The following is a 17,861-nucleotide window of genomic DNA, read 5'->3' on the forward strand; positions in this document are numbered from 1 at the left end:
TGTCAGTGCAGACAGGGTCGGGATTAGTGTTCAGGTAGGTTAGTGTTCAAATAGCAAGACACTCTTGGCTCCGAATCACACACAATTGAGAAGTTTGTCACATGCAGCCCATAAGGGACACAAAAGGAAGACATGACATACAGTGTTCTGCAGGCCACACTCTATTATCATTTTCTTAAATAGAATAATTATGGTTTGTGGCTGACTCCTATGCATTTACTGAACCCATTTATCATCTTTCTAAGCATAGTGCGATTATATCTCCCAGGTTTACTGCAGTTATATGTGGCCATGAGCCAAATTTTGGCCAATGAAAAGTAACTAGAAGTGATGTGCATCACTTTTGGGCTGAGGAATTAAGAAGTAGGTGTATCCTCCCTATGCTTCTTTTCTCCTTTTGCTAGATGAATGGAGAGAACTCTGAGGATCTAGAAGAGGATGGAAGGAATCTGAGTACTTGGATGACCAGGTAGAAGGCTATCTGACAACCAGGAACACCTGATTGGGTTTTAAGTTTGTGGGTTCCACTGAGCATCAAGGTTTTGCAGTTTGTATATTACGGCAGCTAACTTTACTCATCCTGATATAGGGATTTTTCTGGAAAGTATAGCCATGATTAACATTCTGCAAATAGTTAGAAAGAAACCCACTGAATAACTATCTTTCAACATCTTCCTAAGGCATTTGTAGAGACCTATGCAGGGAAATCTCCTCTTTCAGCTGCATATCTTAAGTTCCATGGTAGGGTTGAAATACTGTACCATTTATTTAGTTACTGTATAGTAAGTATGTATTACATCTCAGGTACTAATCTTTATTTTCTAAAAAGCTTGCAAAGTTTGGCGTTATTTTCATTATTCTATGGATGAAATATCTGAGGTACAGAGAACTCACAGGGCTAGTAAAAAACAGAACTGAGATTTGAACCTGATTTGCCTCTTTTTTGGCTTAAAACAGTAGCAATTTATTTTTTCACAGTTCTGGAGCTTACAAGTCCAAAATCACGGTGTTAGCAGGGTTGGTTCCTACTGGAAGCTTTGAGGGAGGGTCTGTTCCATGCTTCTCCCCTAGCTTCTTGTGGTTTCCCACAATCCTTGGCATCCCTGGATTTGCAGAGGTACTGCTCCTCTACCTCTGTCTTCACATGGCATTCTCCCCTGTGAGTGTCTGTGTCTCTGTTTTCTCTTCTTATAAGGACACCAGTCATACTGGTAATCCAGTATGGCCTCCTCTTAACTTCGTTACATCTTCAAAGATCCTATTTCCAAATAAGGTCACTTTCACAGGTATCAGGAGTTAGAACCTCAACATATCCTTTTTGGGGGGACACAATGCAACCCACAACAGGGATGTTTGGGCTGTTACAAGGACTAGGGGCACAACTGGCATTTAGAGTAGGAGCCAGAGGTGCTAACTACATGACTCCTAGCTAGGAGGCCACACTCTAATCTGGGAGCTTTAACTTCTATTGAAATGGGAAAAGCCAAAAAGAGAGACAAAGGAAGACAAAGAAAGCCTACTCTCCCAACCACAGGAGCTGAAACTAGTTATAAATCAGAAGTGCTGTGCCCCAGGGTTATAGGTTCACTGTGGGAGCCTGACATTAGCTCTGTATCCTTCTCTCTGATCTATACTCTTCTTCTGGGAGGCCTGGAAAAGTCCACATTTATTCCCAAAGCTACTAGGGATACAATGCTGCCAATTTTTGCCCTCTGGTAACATAATAGGTATTGAGAGGCCTAATTTGATTCTTCACTTTAAAAATGTCTGCACTGGTAGTCCAGAGAAAAATTATGTTTAATCCCAGAAAACAATTTTAAAGGCATTTTTCTTATTTTTGAAAAGACAAGGAGCTTAAAGATCCTACAGTCTAACTTCTTTCCTTGAGAAAAGATTATGTTCCATTTGTTTGGAGAAAAAGAAGAATTGAGCTCTGGCCAGGAATAAAATGAGGAGTACCTATGAGTGAGTACTTATGATTTTAATTTCAGAATGATGACCTGCTGTCTGATGACTCAAAGCATTTTCAGAAACCTGGTCAAGATGATTCTCTTACTTCCTAGGAAAGCAGAATGACTTACTTCATACACACCTTCAGTCGTTTTTTTCCCAATGCTAATTTTAATTTTTAAAAGTAAAATTAATAATACTAACAGATGTCATCTTTTCAGTCCTTTATAACTTTGAGAATGTTCATTTGGAGGAAGAACAGAGGAATTTATTTTAAAGTATATTTTGTCTGATATGAATATTGCTACTCCTGTTTTTTTTGATTTCCATTTGCATGGAATACCTTTCTCCATCCTCTCACTTTCAGTCTGTATGTGTTCCTAGACCTGAAGTGAGTCCCTCGTAGACAGCATATCTATGGGTCTTGTTTTTTGTATCCATTGAGCCAGTCTATGTCTTTTGGTTGGAGCATTTAATCTCCTAGACCTGAAGTGAGTCCCTCGTAGACAGCATATCTATGGGTCTTGTTTTTTGTATCCATTCAGCCAGTCTATGTCTTTTGGTTGGAGCATTTAATCCATTTACATTTAAGGTAATTATTGATATGTATGTTGCTATTGTTATTTTCTTATTTTTTTTTATAGGTCTTTTTCTTCCCTTCCTCTTTTGTTCTCTGCTCTTGTGTTTCTTGCCTAGAGAAGTTCATTTAGTGTTTGTTGTAAACTGGTTTGGTAGTGCTGAATTCTCTTAGCTTTTGCTTGTCTGGAAAGCTTTTGACTTTTCCACTGAATCTGAATGAGAGCCATGCTGGGTAGAGCAGAGGAGTTTAAATGATGTGCTTTTCAAGAACCTAGAAATAAGGGAATAAGTCACATCCTGAGAGCTTAACTTGTAAAGTCTTCACACAATGAGTGAGTTTAGTTAGAAGTCACAAACTCAAATGCTAAATGGGTCAGATCAGTACAAAACCTGGAAGAAGCCATACAATAGGGAGTGGTGGGGTTTGGGACAAATTGGGAAGTGTATGCACCATGTAAAGTGGTAGGTTTTTCTCAGTTCTCATTGATTCTGCCGTGGCAAGTTCTTCAAATTTTTCAAAAGGAACTATGAAAATGTATTTTCACATGGCCTATCTCAATTTTAAAATGTTAACAGTTTATCCATATATTTTAAAAATTGGTGAAAACCAAACAGAATATTTTTATGGGTTGCTAATTTGCAACATTTGAGGTAGGCCATTGGAAGTAATAATGCAAATGAATATAAATGAGTGACTAGAGAGTTTGTGAAACACTCTAAAATGCCAAGATGAGGGTAATCTCAGGATCCAGGAAGGACAGGAATGTGACTCCATTTTAAGAAGCCGAAACTATTACTGGCATTGGGACCTCTTCTGGAGAAAGCCAGTGTGTCCAGATAGGGGAAAAACAAGGGTAGCTGAGGAAAAACAAGGGCCTAAGAACACAAATTTGGTAGTTTCATCTAATGTAGATATTAGAAAGGTATCCCGAACATGGGATAAGAATGATTAATCAAGCAGAAAAAAAATAGTTCTTGCTCCCCTCTTTTATTCATTTAACAATTATTAATTGCATTCCTTTGATGTTCTAGGGATTTTGCTAGCTGTACTGATTCCCATGCTCAAACAACATATGGTGATTAATTTGGTTTCCCAAGTTTCCTGACAGAGGAATAATGTGATGGTCATTATAAAATAATATTCACTACCATATACCTGTATTTTCACATACTAGCTTATGCACTGGTGTTTGCAGAGTTTAGAAGAGTCTGTATCCCCAGGTCAGATTAGCTCTGGGTATTCCAACAGTGTTTCTGAACTGGTAATGCCTAGGAGACACCACGGATCATGACAGTTTCTCCAGGGAACCACAATTCTCTGAGGCCTTGTCTGAGTGTATGCTTCCCTTCTATAAGAAGCCATTAAACTGCAGCAGGCTGAGGACTTTCGCTTCCACTCATGAGGATTAACTACTACAATATAAGAAACAGCTGTTATCAGCACTGGACAAGAGACAGTGCAAACCTGTGACACCGAGAGGAAAGAAATAAATGAGGTGGGCCCTAGGAGCATACCAACTCATTGCTTCTAGGCAGTTCCCAGGCTACAGTTCAGGCAGGGAGAACAAAAACAGAGCCTAGTGGTCTTACTGAGCCGGGGAGACAGAGATTGAGTAGGGAGGGTGAGTTAGCAATTATCTATGGGGCAGAATACCAGAAAGGAAGGAGCTATACTAAAAGAAAGCTGCAATATCAGCAACAAGGTCCCCTCTACTCTTGACATGCATGGGGTGAAACTACATGAGGCTGCTTGGTAGCTAAACAATCCTCAGAGTTCACAGAGGGCCAGAAGACGTTCACAATCCCACTAATCAGAATGCAGAGTATTATAATACGTAGGTATTATAAGAGGCCTAATACAGGTGATGCCTTAGTTGTGGACTATTGTAAGTCTCTGGACTTACAATAAACAAGCTAAACACAAGTTTCAAAAGGATCAAACAGGGCTGCAAGTTAGTTAACTGCATGCCTGAACAAAGTCCAGCACTAAAGAAACACAACAAAACCCAAAAACTCAACACTTTCCAGCACTGAATAAAAAATTACCAGGAGTGCAAATTAGCAGGAAAATAAAACCTATAACTAAGAGAAAATTCAATCAATCTCAGACTGACAGCCTAGAAATGATAGAGCAAGGATGACAAAACAACTACAGTTGGCCCTTGAACAATGTGGGGGTTAGGGGTGCCGACCCCCATGCAGTTGAAAGATTCACATATAACTTTATAGTAGGCCTTCCGTATCAGCAGTTCCACATCTGTGGATTCAACCAATTGCTGATCATATAGTACTGCAGTACATATTTATTGAAAAAAGATCTGCATATAAGTGGACCTGTGCAGTTCAAATCTGTGCTGTTCAAGAATCAACTGTATTATAAATATGCTTCATATGTCAAGAAGGTAGATAAAAACCTGAACACAATGGGGAAAGTGATAAAATATACAAAAAGATCCAATTGATTAAAATCTGAGATGAAAAATGCAAGATAGGAAAAGAAAAATACACTGGATAGGATTAACAGAAGATTAGCTTTTTCAGAAGAAAAATCAGTGAACCTGAAGACAAATCAACAGAAACAATATAAAAAGGAGCCTGGAGAACACAAAGACTAAAAAGACTGAAAAAGGGTAACCAAAGTATAAGTAACCTGTAGGACAATATTCAGTGGTCTAACATACATGTAATTGGAGTACTAGACAATATGATTCTGGAAAATTTTCTAAGAACATGCAAGACCTGTACATTGGAAATCACATAACATTGCTTAAAGAAATTAAATAAATGAAAAGCTAAATGACATTCATGGGTAGAAATACTTGAAAGTCTTCAGTATTCCCAAACTGATCTATTGATTCAACTAAATCACAATCAAATATCAGCATTTTTGGGGGGTAAAAATTGACAAGTTAATTCTAAAATTTATATGGAAATGCAAAGGACCTAAAGCAGACCAAACAATTCTTTAAAAGAGGAAGATTTCAAAGCTTACTATTATGCTATAATAATCAAGACAGTGTTATTACATAAAAGTACACATATAGATCAAACAGAAAAAAATTTCACATATAGACCTATACATGGCCAACTGATTTTCAACCAAAATATGCCAAGAAAATTCAAGGAAGAAAAGGATAATCTTTCAGCAAGTAGTACTGGAACAATTGGATATCCATATATGCAAAAAAAATGGATCTGACCCTTACCTTACAGTATATACAAAAATCAACTTGAAATAACTCATGGACCTAAATATATGATCTAAAACTACAAGCTCTCTAGAAGAAAATCTTAGGGACCTTGAGTTTGGCAAAGATTTCTTAAAAAAACAAAAATCACAGAATAAAAGAAAAAATTAAATTGGAATATATCAAAAGTAAAAACTCTTGCCTTTTACTTTATTTTTCATTTTAAACTTTTATTTATTTATTGGCCATGCCACAAGGCATGTGGGATCTTAGTTCCCCAACTAGGGATCAAACCTGTGCCCCCTGCAGTTGGAAGCATGAAGTCCTACCCACGGGACTGCCAGTGAATTCCAAGCACTTGCTTTTTATTTTTATTCTTATTTTATTTTTTAACACGTTTATTGGAGTATAATTGCTTTACAATGGTGTGTTAGTTTCTGCTTTATAACAAAGTGAATCAGTTATACATATACATATGTTCTCATATCTCTTCCGTCCTGCGTCTCCCTCCCTCCCACCCTCCCTATCCCTCCCCTCTAGGTGGTCACAAAGCACCGAGCTGATCTCCCTGCAAGCACTTGCTTTTTAAAAGATACCATTAAGAACATATAAAAATGAAAGCCACGAACTGGGAAATATATTTGCAAACATATGTATGCTAAAGGACTTCTACTCAGATTATATAAATAACTCTTTTAACTTAAAAATAAGAAGACAAGCGACCCAATAACAAATGGGCATTTGAACAAACACTTCACTAAAGATGTGCAGATTGTAAACAAGCTCACGGAAAGATGTTCAACATCACTAGTCGTCAGAGAAATGCAAATTAAAACCACAATGGGATAACACTATGTACCCTAAAATTATAAAGACTAATAATTCCAGGTGTTTGTGAGGATGTGGAACACCCGGAGCTCTCATATAATGCTATTGGGAAAGCACAACGGCACAGCTACTTCAGAAAACAATTTTTTATAAAGTTAGACATTCCCTTATTCTATGATCCACCAATGCCACTCCTAATTATTTTCCCAGGAGAAACAGATACAAAGACTTTTATGCAAATGTGCAAAAAAATTTTATAATAGCCGTTAAGTCTCAGCTGTATTCATAATAGCTAAAAACTGGATTGAATCCAAATGTTTATCAACATTTGGGTAAACAAATGGATAAAATGAATAAACAAATTTTGGTATATTTCAGGCAATGGAATACTATTCTGTACTATAAAGAACAAAGTACCAACATATGCAACAATATAAATGAATCTCAACAGCTTTAATCTTAGTGGAAGAAGCCAGAAACAAAATGCTAAATACTGAAAGACTCTATGTGTATGCAATTCTAGAACAGAGTAAACTATAGTGATAGAAAGCAGGTTTGAGGTTGCCAAGGGGCTGACTTCAGAGGCTTGAAGAAACTTTCTGGAGAATGAAAATGTTCTATGTCATCATTACAGTGACGGTTACATGACTATATACATTTGACATAATGTCAAAATGTACACTTAAAATCACTGGATTTTATTTTATGTGAATTATACCTAACTAAAACTGATAAAAATGTCCTATAATCCTATCACCCAGAGGACACCACCATTAATATAATATAAAATACCTTTGTTTAGCTCACAGGAAACATTTTGACCAGGCCCAACTGTGAATGGCTGCAAGTAAGAAGAAATTAACACATCCCCTCCAGAGTCTGTCCAGAACTAGGAAATATCTACAATGACTTATAGCCTTTTTTATTCTTCCTCCTCACCTCCCCTCTCTTTGTTCTACAAAAGAAACTAGCATTGAAATCCAGGCAAGATAGTTCTTTGGGACACCAGTCCACCATCTTATCAGTCTTCTGGCTTTTTGAATAAAGTCACTATTCTTTGCCCCAGTATATCGTCTCTCGATTTATTGGCCTGTCATGCAGTGAGCAGTAGGACTTTGGACTCGGTGACGCTTCTACGCCTGAAATCACACTTTATTTGTATACTTTGTATCCTATATTAAAAAGAGTTAAATATAGCTTTGTGTTACATTATTATATGCTTGGAAAGACGATTTTTAATGGCTACTTATAATTTCCTTAACCATTCTATTGTTGGATATTTAGGTTATTTCCAATTTTTGTCTGTCACAACTACAGCAAGGAAAAAATATTTATGTATATGTTTATATATGTTTATAATATATTTGTTTTTTAAATAATTTATTTATCTTTACCTATTTGTGACTGTGTTGGGTCTTTGTTGCTGTGCACGGGCTTTCTCTAGTTGCAGTGAGCGGGGCCTACTCTTCGTTGCAGTGTGTGGGCGTCTCATTGTGGTGGCTTCTCTTGTTGCAGAGCATGGGCTCTAGGCATGCGGGCTTCAGTAGTTGTGGCACGTGGGCTCAGTAGTTGTGGCTCATAGGCTCTAGAGCACAGGCTCAGTAGTTGTGGTGCACGGGCTTAGTTGCTCCGTGGCATGTGGGATCTTCCCTGACCAGGGCTCAAACCCATGTCCCCTGCATTGGCAGGCAGATTCTTAACCACTGAGCCACGAGGGAATCCCAATATATCTTTTTTTATTCTGTAATTAAGATTTTCCCCGACACCCAATTCTGCATGATGTTTTAACTGAGCACTGGAACAGCCTTCTTCGTGGCTACCTGCTACCTATTGGTCCCCACTTTCACCCCTCCCCACACTGTTGCCACAGTTGCTTCCCAAACACAACTGAGGATGTCACTCCTCAGTTTACAACTTCAGCTGGCTTTCTGCTGCCTACAGGGTGAAGCCATGGTTCTCTGTTGTGGTACAGATGTTGTGTGATAAACAGAACTCAGGCTTCAACATATACTCTGTTATGGCTGAATTGTGTCCCCCCTGCAAAAAAATATGTTGATGTCCTAAGCTCCAACCTCAGAATGTCACCTTATTTGGAAATAAAATCACTGCAGATTAACTAGTTGAGTTCATACTGGAGTAAGGTGGGCCCTTAATCTAATATGATTAATGTCCTTATATAAGAAGACTGCCATGTGAAGACAACACAGACACGGGGAGAATGCAGGTGAAGATGGGGGGCAGAGATTGGAGCCATGTTCTCTCCAAGCCAAGGAATGCCAAGGTTCGCTGGCCAGCACAAGAATCTAAGAGAGACACATGGGACAGATTCCCACACAGGGTCTCCCAAAGGAACCAACACTGTTGACACCCTGATTTCGGACATCTAGTCTCCAGAACTGTGAAAGGATAACTTTCTAGGGTTTTAAGCCACCCAGTTTGTGGTATATTGTTACAGCACCCCCTAGGAAACCAGGACACATTCTATGTCCCTAGCACATGTAATGTCTAAGCATTCCTTTTCAGAGTTTTGCTCACACTGTTCTCAGCTCAGAATGTTATTCGTACCTCCCCCAACTCCATTTATTTGCCTGGCAAATTTAAGACTTGGTTCCAATATCTATTCTTGGGTAAAAGCTTTTCTGCTTTTCCTTTTTGCCTCAGCAAGTTGGCTGCATGGACCCTCACTGTCTCTTTATAAGTTGGACTTAACACCTAGGATTATAATTACCAACTTCTGAAAGCAGAGATCACACCTTACTCATTTTTTAGGTATACCCAGTGCCAAGGGACAGTGAATATGCACGAATGTCTCCTGAGTAATGAAATCTTATAACATCCTATAGGAGGTGAATGCCACAGTGGACATACTTCAGAATGACTCCGGAGTTTGGCAGACGAAATCTGGTTTAAAATCCAGACTCCACCACTTACCAGCTGCTGGGTAATCTTAGGTAAGTTGCATAACCTCTCTGAACCTGAATATCCTCATCTATAAGATGGAGATAGGAATTTCTTCCTGGTGGGTTATGAGAAATTGATGAGGTATCATATGTGACTGCACCTACACACCTAGTAGGCATTTAGTAAATGTATACATTTTCATTTTCTGAATATACAATCACCGTTTTTCGTTGGATATAGAGATAAGATTATAAAAATTAGTGTAAATATCTAAAAACAAAAGGCAAATTATTATAAAATTTATTTTCAAAAAATGAGACATACTTCGTTCTTAAATTACTGATGGGACCATATGCAGAATCTTTGAATTTGCATTTAAACAACCGCAATCTTGCGATTTTGATTGGAAAGCTCTGAGGACCTCGATTTGTCTGTTTACTGGGGATGATTTAATTTTTGGCAACACTTGAAAGAGAAAAAAAAAGAAAAACAGAAACAAAGGACAGCGAGATAATATGCTTCCTGGCAAGTCTCTGCCAGTATCAAACTCCCTAATGACTCATTATTTTTCCCCTAGGGAGAGAGCTAATTTAGACCATAATTGTCTGTCCCTTGAATCTTTCTGAACCAAAATGATCATTGATGAAAGAGCCACTCTGATTCAAGCCCTAGGCTCACAGAATAGTCCCTAAGAGGCCCTGCATCACACAAGTGTGAACAGGAACAAAGGTGGTGGAGTTCTGTCAAGGTTTCTAACCCCACACAAAGGCCCTTCCAGCAACTACAGACTGTTTCCAAATGGAGCCTTATTGTTTCTCTGGTGAACATACAAAGCAAAAGGCAACAAAACAGACACACCAACCCCATCCCTTCTGAGGACTTGTAAACCCCTTAGATCTGTTCTCATCATCTCCATATCTAGCAATTTCCCGAAAATAAAGTGCATTTGTTTTCCTAAATGTTGTAACTTGTCAACTGTAAAGGATGATCCTGAGACCATTAAACCGAGCTCCGTTAGAACTGATACGCGTTTATACTGGGCTCAGGACAAGTGTAACAGTCCTTTATTTTAAAGTTCAGATCCGTGAAACAGAAGCAAACAGGATTACAGACAGCACATGGTCCTAGCAGTGGAGTGGAGGAGCTAAAAGCTTGTCTAGTTTAACTCTTGCCTTTACCACTTTTTCTAGCTACTGCCTCCATTTTCTCATCTATCACATGGGAATAGTAATATTCCCTTCCTCAAAGGTTGCTGTACAGATTAACTGAGATGATACTGAACAATGCTTAATATAGCAAGCCCTCAGTAAGTGTATGCTATTATTCTAATTATCACTGTTATTGGCTATTCTAGATTTCTGCAAAAGGCAAAGCCCTATCTACAAAGAAACACCTGGGGTAAATGATTCTTTTTCTCAAACTGGGAACAATACAAGATTTAAGTAATAAGTTGTCTACGAAGACAAAGCAATTCCAAAAATGAATTATTCCAGGCTTGCGTTGCCTGGAATGGCCCTAAAATGTTCCCTTTGCTCAAAGGTTATTACAAAACATCTATCAGCTTCTTACTGAGTGCCCTCCAAGAAACAAGGACTGTCAGACTCCCAGCCCACCTACTTGCAACCTCCATGTTCCAGGCAATCACTACCAGTCCACTGAGGTTGGCAGAGATAAAATAATTAAGTCTGTCTGTTATCCCCAGTATAAGACATTCCAACTTGCAAGAAAGGGATGCCATCCCCTTTACAGTGGTGGTACTGGGTGAGGGGTGGAGATGACAACCTCTACCTTATAGACTACTATCATTCTACCAGAATTTTACTTCTTGGTAACTGTGGGAGAAGAAAATATTATTTCAGCCAAAGTATATGTAAAATTGGTGGAACACTGAAATGGATAAGGGAGTTTTGTGTGTTAATTCTTCTGAATACCACTCTCTCTACAGAAGTATTAACCTATTACACAGTAGACCAAAACAGAGCTTCCCAATATGTATGCCAGGAATGGATTATAGGTCTGCCAGAGGTGATAATCCCATCAGTTTTGGGGGAGGCTAAGGTTCTTAGGGCAGTATTATCCCTGACCATGAGCAGGTTCCTTCATGGACATCAGCATGCTGTGCAAATATTATCATTTCCTATGTGTGTCATGACTTGAAAAAGTTTGGGAACCACTGGTTTAGGAAATGAATACATTTTCCAGAGTCTCCTCATTTGTGATCATGGCAAAGCTGAAGTACTGGATGTCTTATTATATTTCATGATCATGGTTACCAATACTAATATGTTCTAGAAAAGCCAGATACACATTCTTGACCTGAAAGGTCATTCCTGTAACCAAAACTCTATTATGGTTAGCTTCCTTTGTTTTCAAGAGATGCAGTAAGGGGTAGCACAAATAGTGAGGGCTTTCGCAAGGTCCACCAAGGGAGGCAGAAAGCCCATGGGAATTAAAAGACTGGACATATTCAGACAGGATATGGAAGCCAGCAGCTTGAGAGACTACAGCCACAAGACACCCTGGGTCTTCACCCTGATACTCCCCTAATAACATGACTTGGCCACATTCTTTCTTTGCTTCTCTTGGAGGACTGTCTTGCATTTTCTCCCAGATGGCTACCAGTTGGCTTCTGTACCCTCTATTCTAATTTTTTCCACTAGTTCTTTGCTTTTGCTTACTTCTAGGTTCAATTTCTCATAAACTCAACCTGCTCATAATTCCTCCTGGTCCCCAATTCTACCTGCTGGTCAATCTCAATCTCCCTCTCTCCCTTCCTCCCTCCCGTTTCTTCCCTCTCTGCATCTTTCAGTGCCTGTTTCTACTGCTAATTCTCCCGTGTCGCTCCACATTTGCCAATCCACATTCTTAAGAATAAGACTCTGGGTGGCATTGCCAGCTCCTGTTTGGGCAGAACCTTCTCTCAGGCCACTCATCAACCTATGGTTTGACTATTCTTGGGACAAATGCCCATTGGGTGAAAGGGGCTGGAGTCATAGGGTTCAAAAATTTTTCTTCAACAGAGCTGTGGTGGGTGGGACAATTTGCTTTTGAAGAGGTCGAGGTAAAGAAGGCATAACATACTTAGAACAAACCTCCCAAAGAAAACAAGGTTTTATATTTCTACATGCCAAAGAGACCATTTAAACATATTTGTTGTCTTATAAAGAAACTCTTTTGGTAATTTTCTTCTCTTTCCCTTCTTTTTTCCCAATCCATCCATTTATCCATCCATCCATCTAATGAATATTAATCTCTCTGTCTTCAAAAGAAATGCATAAGGTTTTCCATGACCATAATAGTCCTTGAGGACCATGAACCTATTAGGGGAGAAAAATTGTGTATGCAAATCATTATCAGTGCCCAAAGAATGGCATAAACCAAGTGCTATGGAAATTCAAAGGAGGAAGACATCTTCTGGCTGGAGAAGATGCCACTTCAGCTAGGCCCTGAAAGATGGCAAAGATTCTGATATTCATTCCATACATAAGGAACAACATGAACCTAAGCTTGAGTTAGTAGAGTTCTATAACCTCAAAATTCAGATTTTGGCTTTTTAAGTTCTAGAAAAAATGCATAATCATTGTCAAAAAATTCAAACCAAACGGAAAATATATAGTGTAAAAGGCCTGACTCTCATCACTGTCTACCTACCTTTCCGCGAAAGGTAACCTCCTCTCCAAAGGTAACCGCCATTCATCGTTTATTATGTATTTGTCCTGACTCTTTTCTATACTATTAAATTAGAGCTCTATAATTATTTGACTAGGAAGATATTATTAAACCCATTTTACCAAAAAGTGGGTTAAGTAACTTCTTTGGGCTAAGGAATTCTTTAAGTGAATGTTCCATCATACCTTGTTATTATAGGGCTATTGGCTTGAAGTGATTTAGAAGGACTCGATTCAGTATTGTGAGTAGATCTTGTTTATGAGGAGTCATTTTGACCAGAACTGGAAGAAGCCTAGAGGTGGGTACTCACATATTAGATGAAAAGATTCCACTCACAACAGAAAGTCCTATATATACTGAGATGGGTATTCAGGTGTCAGCAGACCTTTTGGTATACCATAGGCTTTATTTTTGTCTCCAAGAGAAGGTGAATTTTACTCCAATAATGGAATGCTGATGAAACTGTTGAAGGCTTAAGAGAAATAAGACATGTTCTCCTCTACAACATCACTTTTAAAATAAACCAAATGAATTATTTATCGACTTGTGTCTAATACAACAGCCAACTGAATTTACTCAAGCTTCTTCCTCTCATATCCAAAATCAGACTTCAAAGGAACAGATCATAGAGCAGATGATGGGAACAACTTATACGAATGTAGAACACTTACCCCAGACTGCCATGAAAACAGCAAAGAAGACAGTGGCTCCATTGTCAAAAAGGTGGGTTACCTGGGAACATTATGAGTCACAGTTAAACTAATTTCCTATATATAATATTGCAATTCACGTTTTTTTTTTTTTTTTCACGTTCTGTAAAAATAGCTCTGACAATGCAATGAATTTGACAGGGTTTCTTTGGGGGATATTCCTTTTGGACCATAAGGAAGAAGGGATTTTTTTCTGTGAAATAGTTTGGATATGGAAAGGAGAATTTGTTCCATTTATGTGGCTATCACTTAGTTGAGCATTTCTCAGCAGCCCCAATGGTGCTGTTAAGAATCTCCTTTTGCACACTATAAAAACTAATACACATGCATATCTCATGTGGATAGATTTATATTTAAGACGAGGTAGGGGGCTTCCCTGGTGGCACAGTGGTTAAGAATCCACCTACCAATGCAGGGGACACGGGTTCGAGCCCTGGTCCGGGAATATCCCACATGCCGCAGAACAACTGAGCCCGTGCGCCGCAACTACTGAGCCTGCACTCTAGAGCCTGTGAGCCACAACTACTGAGCCCACGTGCCACAACTACTGAAGCCCACATGCCTAGAGCCCGTGCTCCGCAACAAGAGAAGTCACCTCAATGAGAAGCCTGTGCACCTCAACAAAGAGTAGCCCCTGCTCGCCGCAACTAGAGAAAGCCCTTGCACAGCAACAAAGACCCAACACAGCCAAAAATAGATAAATTAAAAAAAGAAAAAAGACCAGGCAGGTATTAATGTTGCTGCTGTAAAGGTTTCTGATTTCCCCAGCACTATTTTTAATGCTTCATTTATTCTCTTTGAAAACATGGCCATTTTGTGTGTGTAGTTTTGAGCAAACATTTTCTGGGCTGCCCCCGGACTATGGCATTATAAAGAAGAGCAACCCATTAACACAAACCACTTCTACCTTTATTAAAGCCTTGGGTAATCACTACATTTACCTCTTACACATAACACAAAGACAGCTAGCAGATACTTTATTGCTAGAATAATATATTCTATTGCAATCATCATAGCAGAAAGCAAAAATATCTCTTTTCGCTGTAACACTGCCAAGCTCATTTCCACCTCCAGGATAAATCACACCAACGTCAAGCCAAACTGAAATGATGACTGATACGTTCGTAAAGCATAACCTTTATTTTTTTGGTGCTTTATAGCTCTCCGTAAAGTATACTTTACTGTCCCTTGGAGAACGTGCCAGGTATAAACAGGTCTTTTCCTATTATATCAGATTGTGAAGTATTTCAAAATTTTCCAAAAGCTTCTGACTTTTCCTTCTTTAAACACAGGAGAGATGCGGAGCATTCAAACACCTAGCGTGAGACAAAAGTCTAAAGCCAACTTATTTCGATGCCAGAAGGAGTGTTACACTATGTATATCAGGTGGTCAGCATCAAATCAAGCCCGAAAGCCTTGGTGGTAAGTGGTTGGTTTGTGCTCCCTCCTAGGGCATTTCCTGGTGGACACTCCCTGCACCATCAGGGAAGATTCTGGAATGGATTGTGCTTGTCATTGTTTTAGGCTGTGGGGATCATTTTTCCTCCTTCTCTGGGTAACATGGCTCAAGTACAACCAATCGGAGTCCTTCCCTGGAACTGGTATGAAAACACTTGGAGTGACACATTTTCCCGCTGCAGTTACCGATTTGGAAATATGTGAATCAGGGTGAATTAATAGGGACTTCTAGTTCCTCCTAAGATGGTAAGCTAGGACAGGCTGATGGCTCCCTCTGCCAAAATCAAACCTGGAGAAGCAGGAGAGTAGATTTCAGGAACTGACAAAACACACAAACCAAGATCCTGAGAAATGCCAGGGAAAACAGAAGGTTGCCTTAAGCTGGTGTGTGTGTGTGTGTGTGTGAGTGATGGTGGGGAGTGGTAGTGGTTCCCAAGCAGAGGGAGAACACAGGTTAGAGAAATACGTAAGTTCCAGTCTAGCCTCTCCCTCAATGGCATTGGAAAATTAGTTTCCCCTCCCTCAGAAATCAGCTACAACAGGTCAAATCACAAGTGCTGGTATTCTTGGGGGTAATATCAGGGACGCCCAGAGTCCCACTTTGTCAGAGAGATGATGAATGTAGGTGCTGCCTGGCCGGCTGGCCTCGAACATTCACTTCTCGGTCCTTTCCCTTTTAAACCCCAGGGCTGGTAGTTACAATTAAGGGAGAGCGCCTCCTTCCAATTCTGCTTTGTTCTAAGCAGGCTTACAAATGAAACTCTGACCAGAAAAGTCCTCTGACAGAGCGACAGCGCACAGTGGTGCCTGGGACACGTTGTCCTCTTTGTAAACTCACCAGGACTGACCTGGCCTCTGACCCTCACCCAAAGTGGTCGATACCCCCATGGGACAAGCACTCACAGGCCAAAATAACAGAATATCTGGGGAAGACAGCTGCCTCCAAAAAATTCCAAAGTAGGCAATATACACCTTCTGAAACAGACATTCTGTAACAGCAGATCAAGAATTTAAAATAAGCGTACAAATATGTTTAGGGAGATACAGGAAGGAAGATGGAGGCCTGGAGCTGTGACAGTCAGCAGCCATCTCTCCCGTCATGAGAAGAGCATCTGTCTACAGAATGATCACATAGACAGGCGGCCAGAGAGTGAGATCTGAGGGCGTGGATGACCAGTTCTCGGCATGAGGTTCTGCTGCTCAGACAGTGTGAGCTGCTCTAGTATCTTCTGCAGTGAAACGAGCCAGTAAATCCCTTTCTGCTTAAGCCAGTTTGATTGAGTTTCTGACCCTTGCAAGTACAAGTGCGAGGGTCAGGGATAAAACATCCCTGATGAGCACAAGAGCTGCTGACTGACTTGGATCTGGGCTCCTATTTGATCCAATATTTCTATGCATCCTCAGTCTCATTAAATCAGTCTGGCATTTCGAAAGGAGACTCTGTGTAACTTCAGTTATTTCATTCTGAGGCTATTAAGCCTTCCTTTTACTAAGTTTCTAGGCCAGGCCAAATCCAAAATTTAGAATCTAAGCATCTTGAAGCTCAGTATGGCACAACGACGTGTTTTATACTCAGATAAACCAAGAGCCAGCGACTTGCTGCTGTGTGACCACAGATAAACAACGTCTACCTCTCTGAGTAAAATGGGAATAATAACACCTACCTTAAAGTTGCTGTGAGAATTAGAAATAATAAATGTAGGTTGCCTAGCTATTATTATAATTATTATCGTTTTAGATCTAGAGAGTTTGGTAGGACAACCAACCAATGAAGGCCCGATAAAACCTGAGCACGCTAAACTATCCATGATGATTATTTTAAGGAATTATTACAGCTCCCCTAAAAAAAAAAAGAATTTCACTCAAGGCAGATTTTTCACATAACAAACAAACATCGCTCAAACAAACAAACAAAACTTGGCTTCTGAGATTCCCCCAAAGCAGGATTTTTACACCTGAGTCATTCATGCTTAACTCATGATCTTTTTTTTTTTTTCTTTTTGCGGTACGCGGGCCTCTCACTGTTGTGCCCTCTCCCGTTGCGGAGCACAGGCTCCGGACGCGCAGGCTCAGCGGCCATGGCTCACGGGCCCAACCACTCCGCGGCATGTAGGATCTTCCTGGACCGGGGCACGAACCCGTGTCCCCCGCATTGGCAGGCGGACTCTCAACCACTGTGCCACCAGGGAAGCCCCTAACTCATGATATTTAAACAAAATTATATTACTGACCAACCTCTTTTGAGTCTCACCACATCTCTATTTCCCAAGCTCACTCTGTTGAATTTGTCCTCATCCAGGCATGTCTAACTGTATGTTCTCCAAAGGAAGGGAGAGTATTTTGGGCTTTTCTGGTCCCTTGCAGCACATACTAAAAGCCCAAATCTTCGTAAAATCACAGCTGGCTGCTGTTCCTCCCACCAGACTGGTCACCTACAGGGCTAGAGACAGCATGGATGGGTGGGATCCTGGGCTGCCTATCTAATGTACCCACACTTAAATTGAGCAAAACTCTGCAATGCCAACAGTATAATTAGATGGATCCAAGCTGCAGTGATTGTAGAGGTTACATAAAATCT

The 17,861-nt window shown here is 39.9% G+C and overlaps 1 protein-coding gene across 1 annotated transcript in view; it reads right to left on the bottom strand.

The window, feature by feature from the left end:
• ANO4 (anoctamin 4) overlaps nucleotides 1-17,861 on the bottom strand; it is a 354,975-nt gene that overhangs the window by 81,365 nt on the left and 255,749 nt on the right. Inside the window, exon 13 of the mRNA XM_065888413.1 lies at nucleotides 13,787-13,847. Within this exon, the coding sequence (XP_065744485.1) occupies nucleotides 13,787-13,847 (61 nt within the window). The remainder of the gene's footprint in view (nucleotides 1-13,786; nucleotides 13,848-17,861) is intronic.

This window comes from Phocoena phocoena, chromosome 11 (assembly GCF_963924675.1).
Source record: "Phocoena phocoena chromosome 11, mPhoPho1.1, whole genome shotgun sequence".
NCBI classification, from domain to species: domain Eukaryota; kingdom Metazoa; phylum Chordata; class Mammalia; order Artiodactyla; family Phocoenidae; genus Phocoena; species Phocoena phocoena.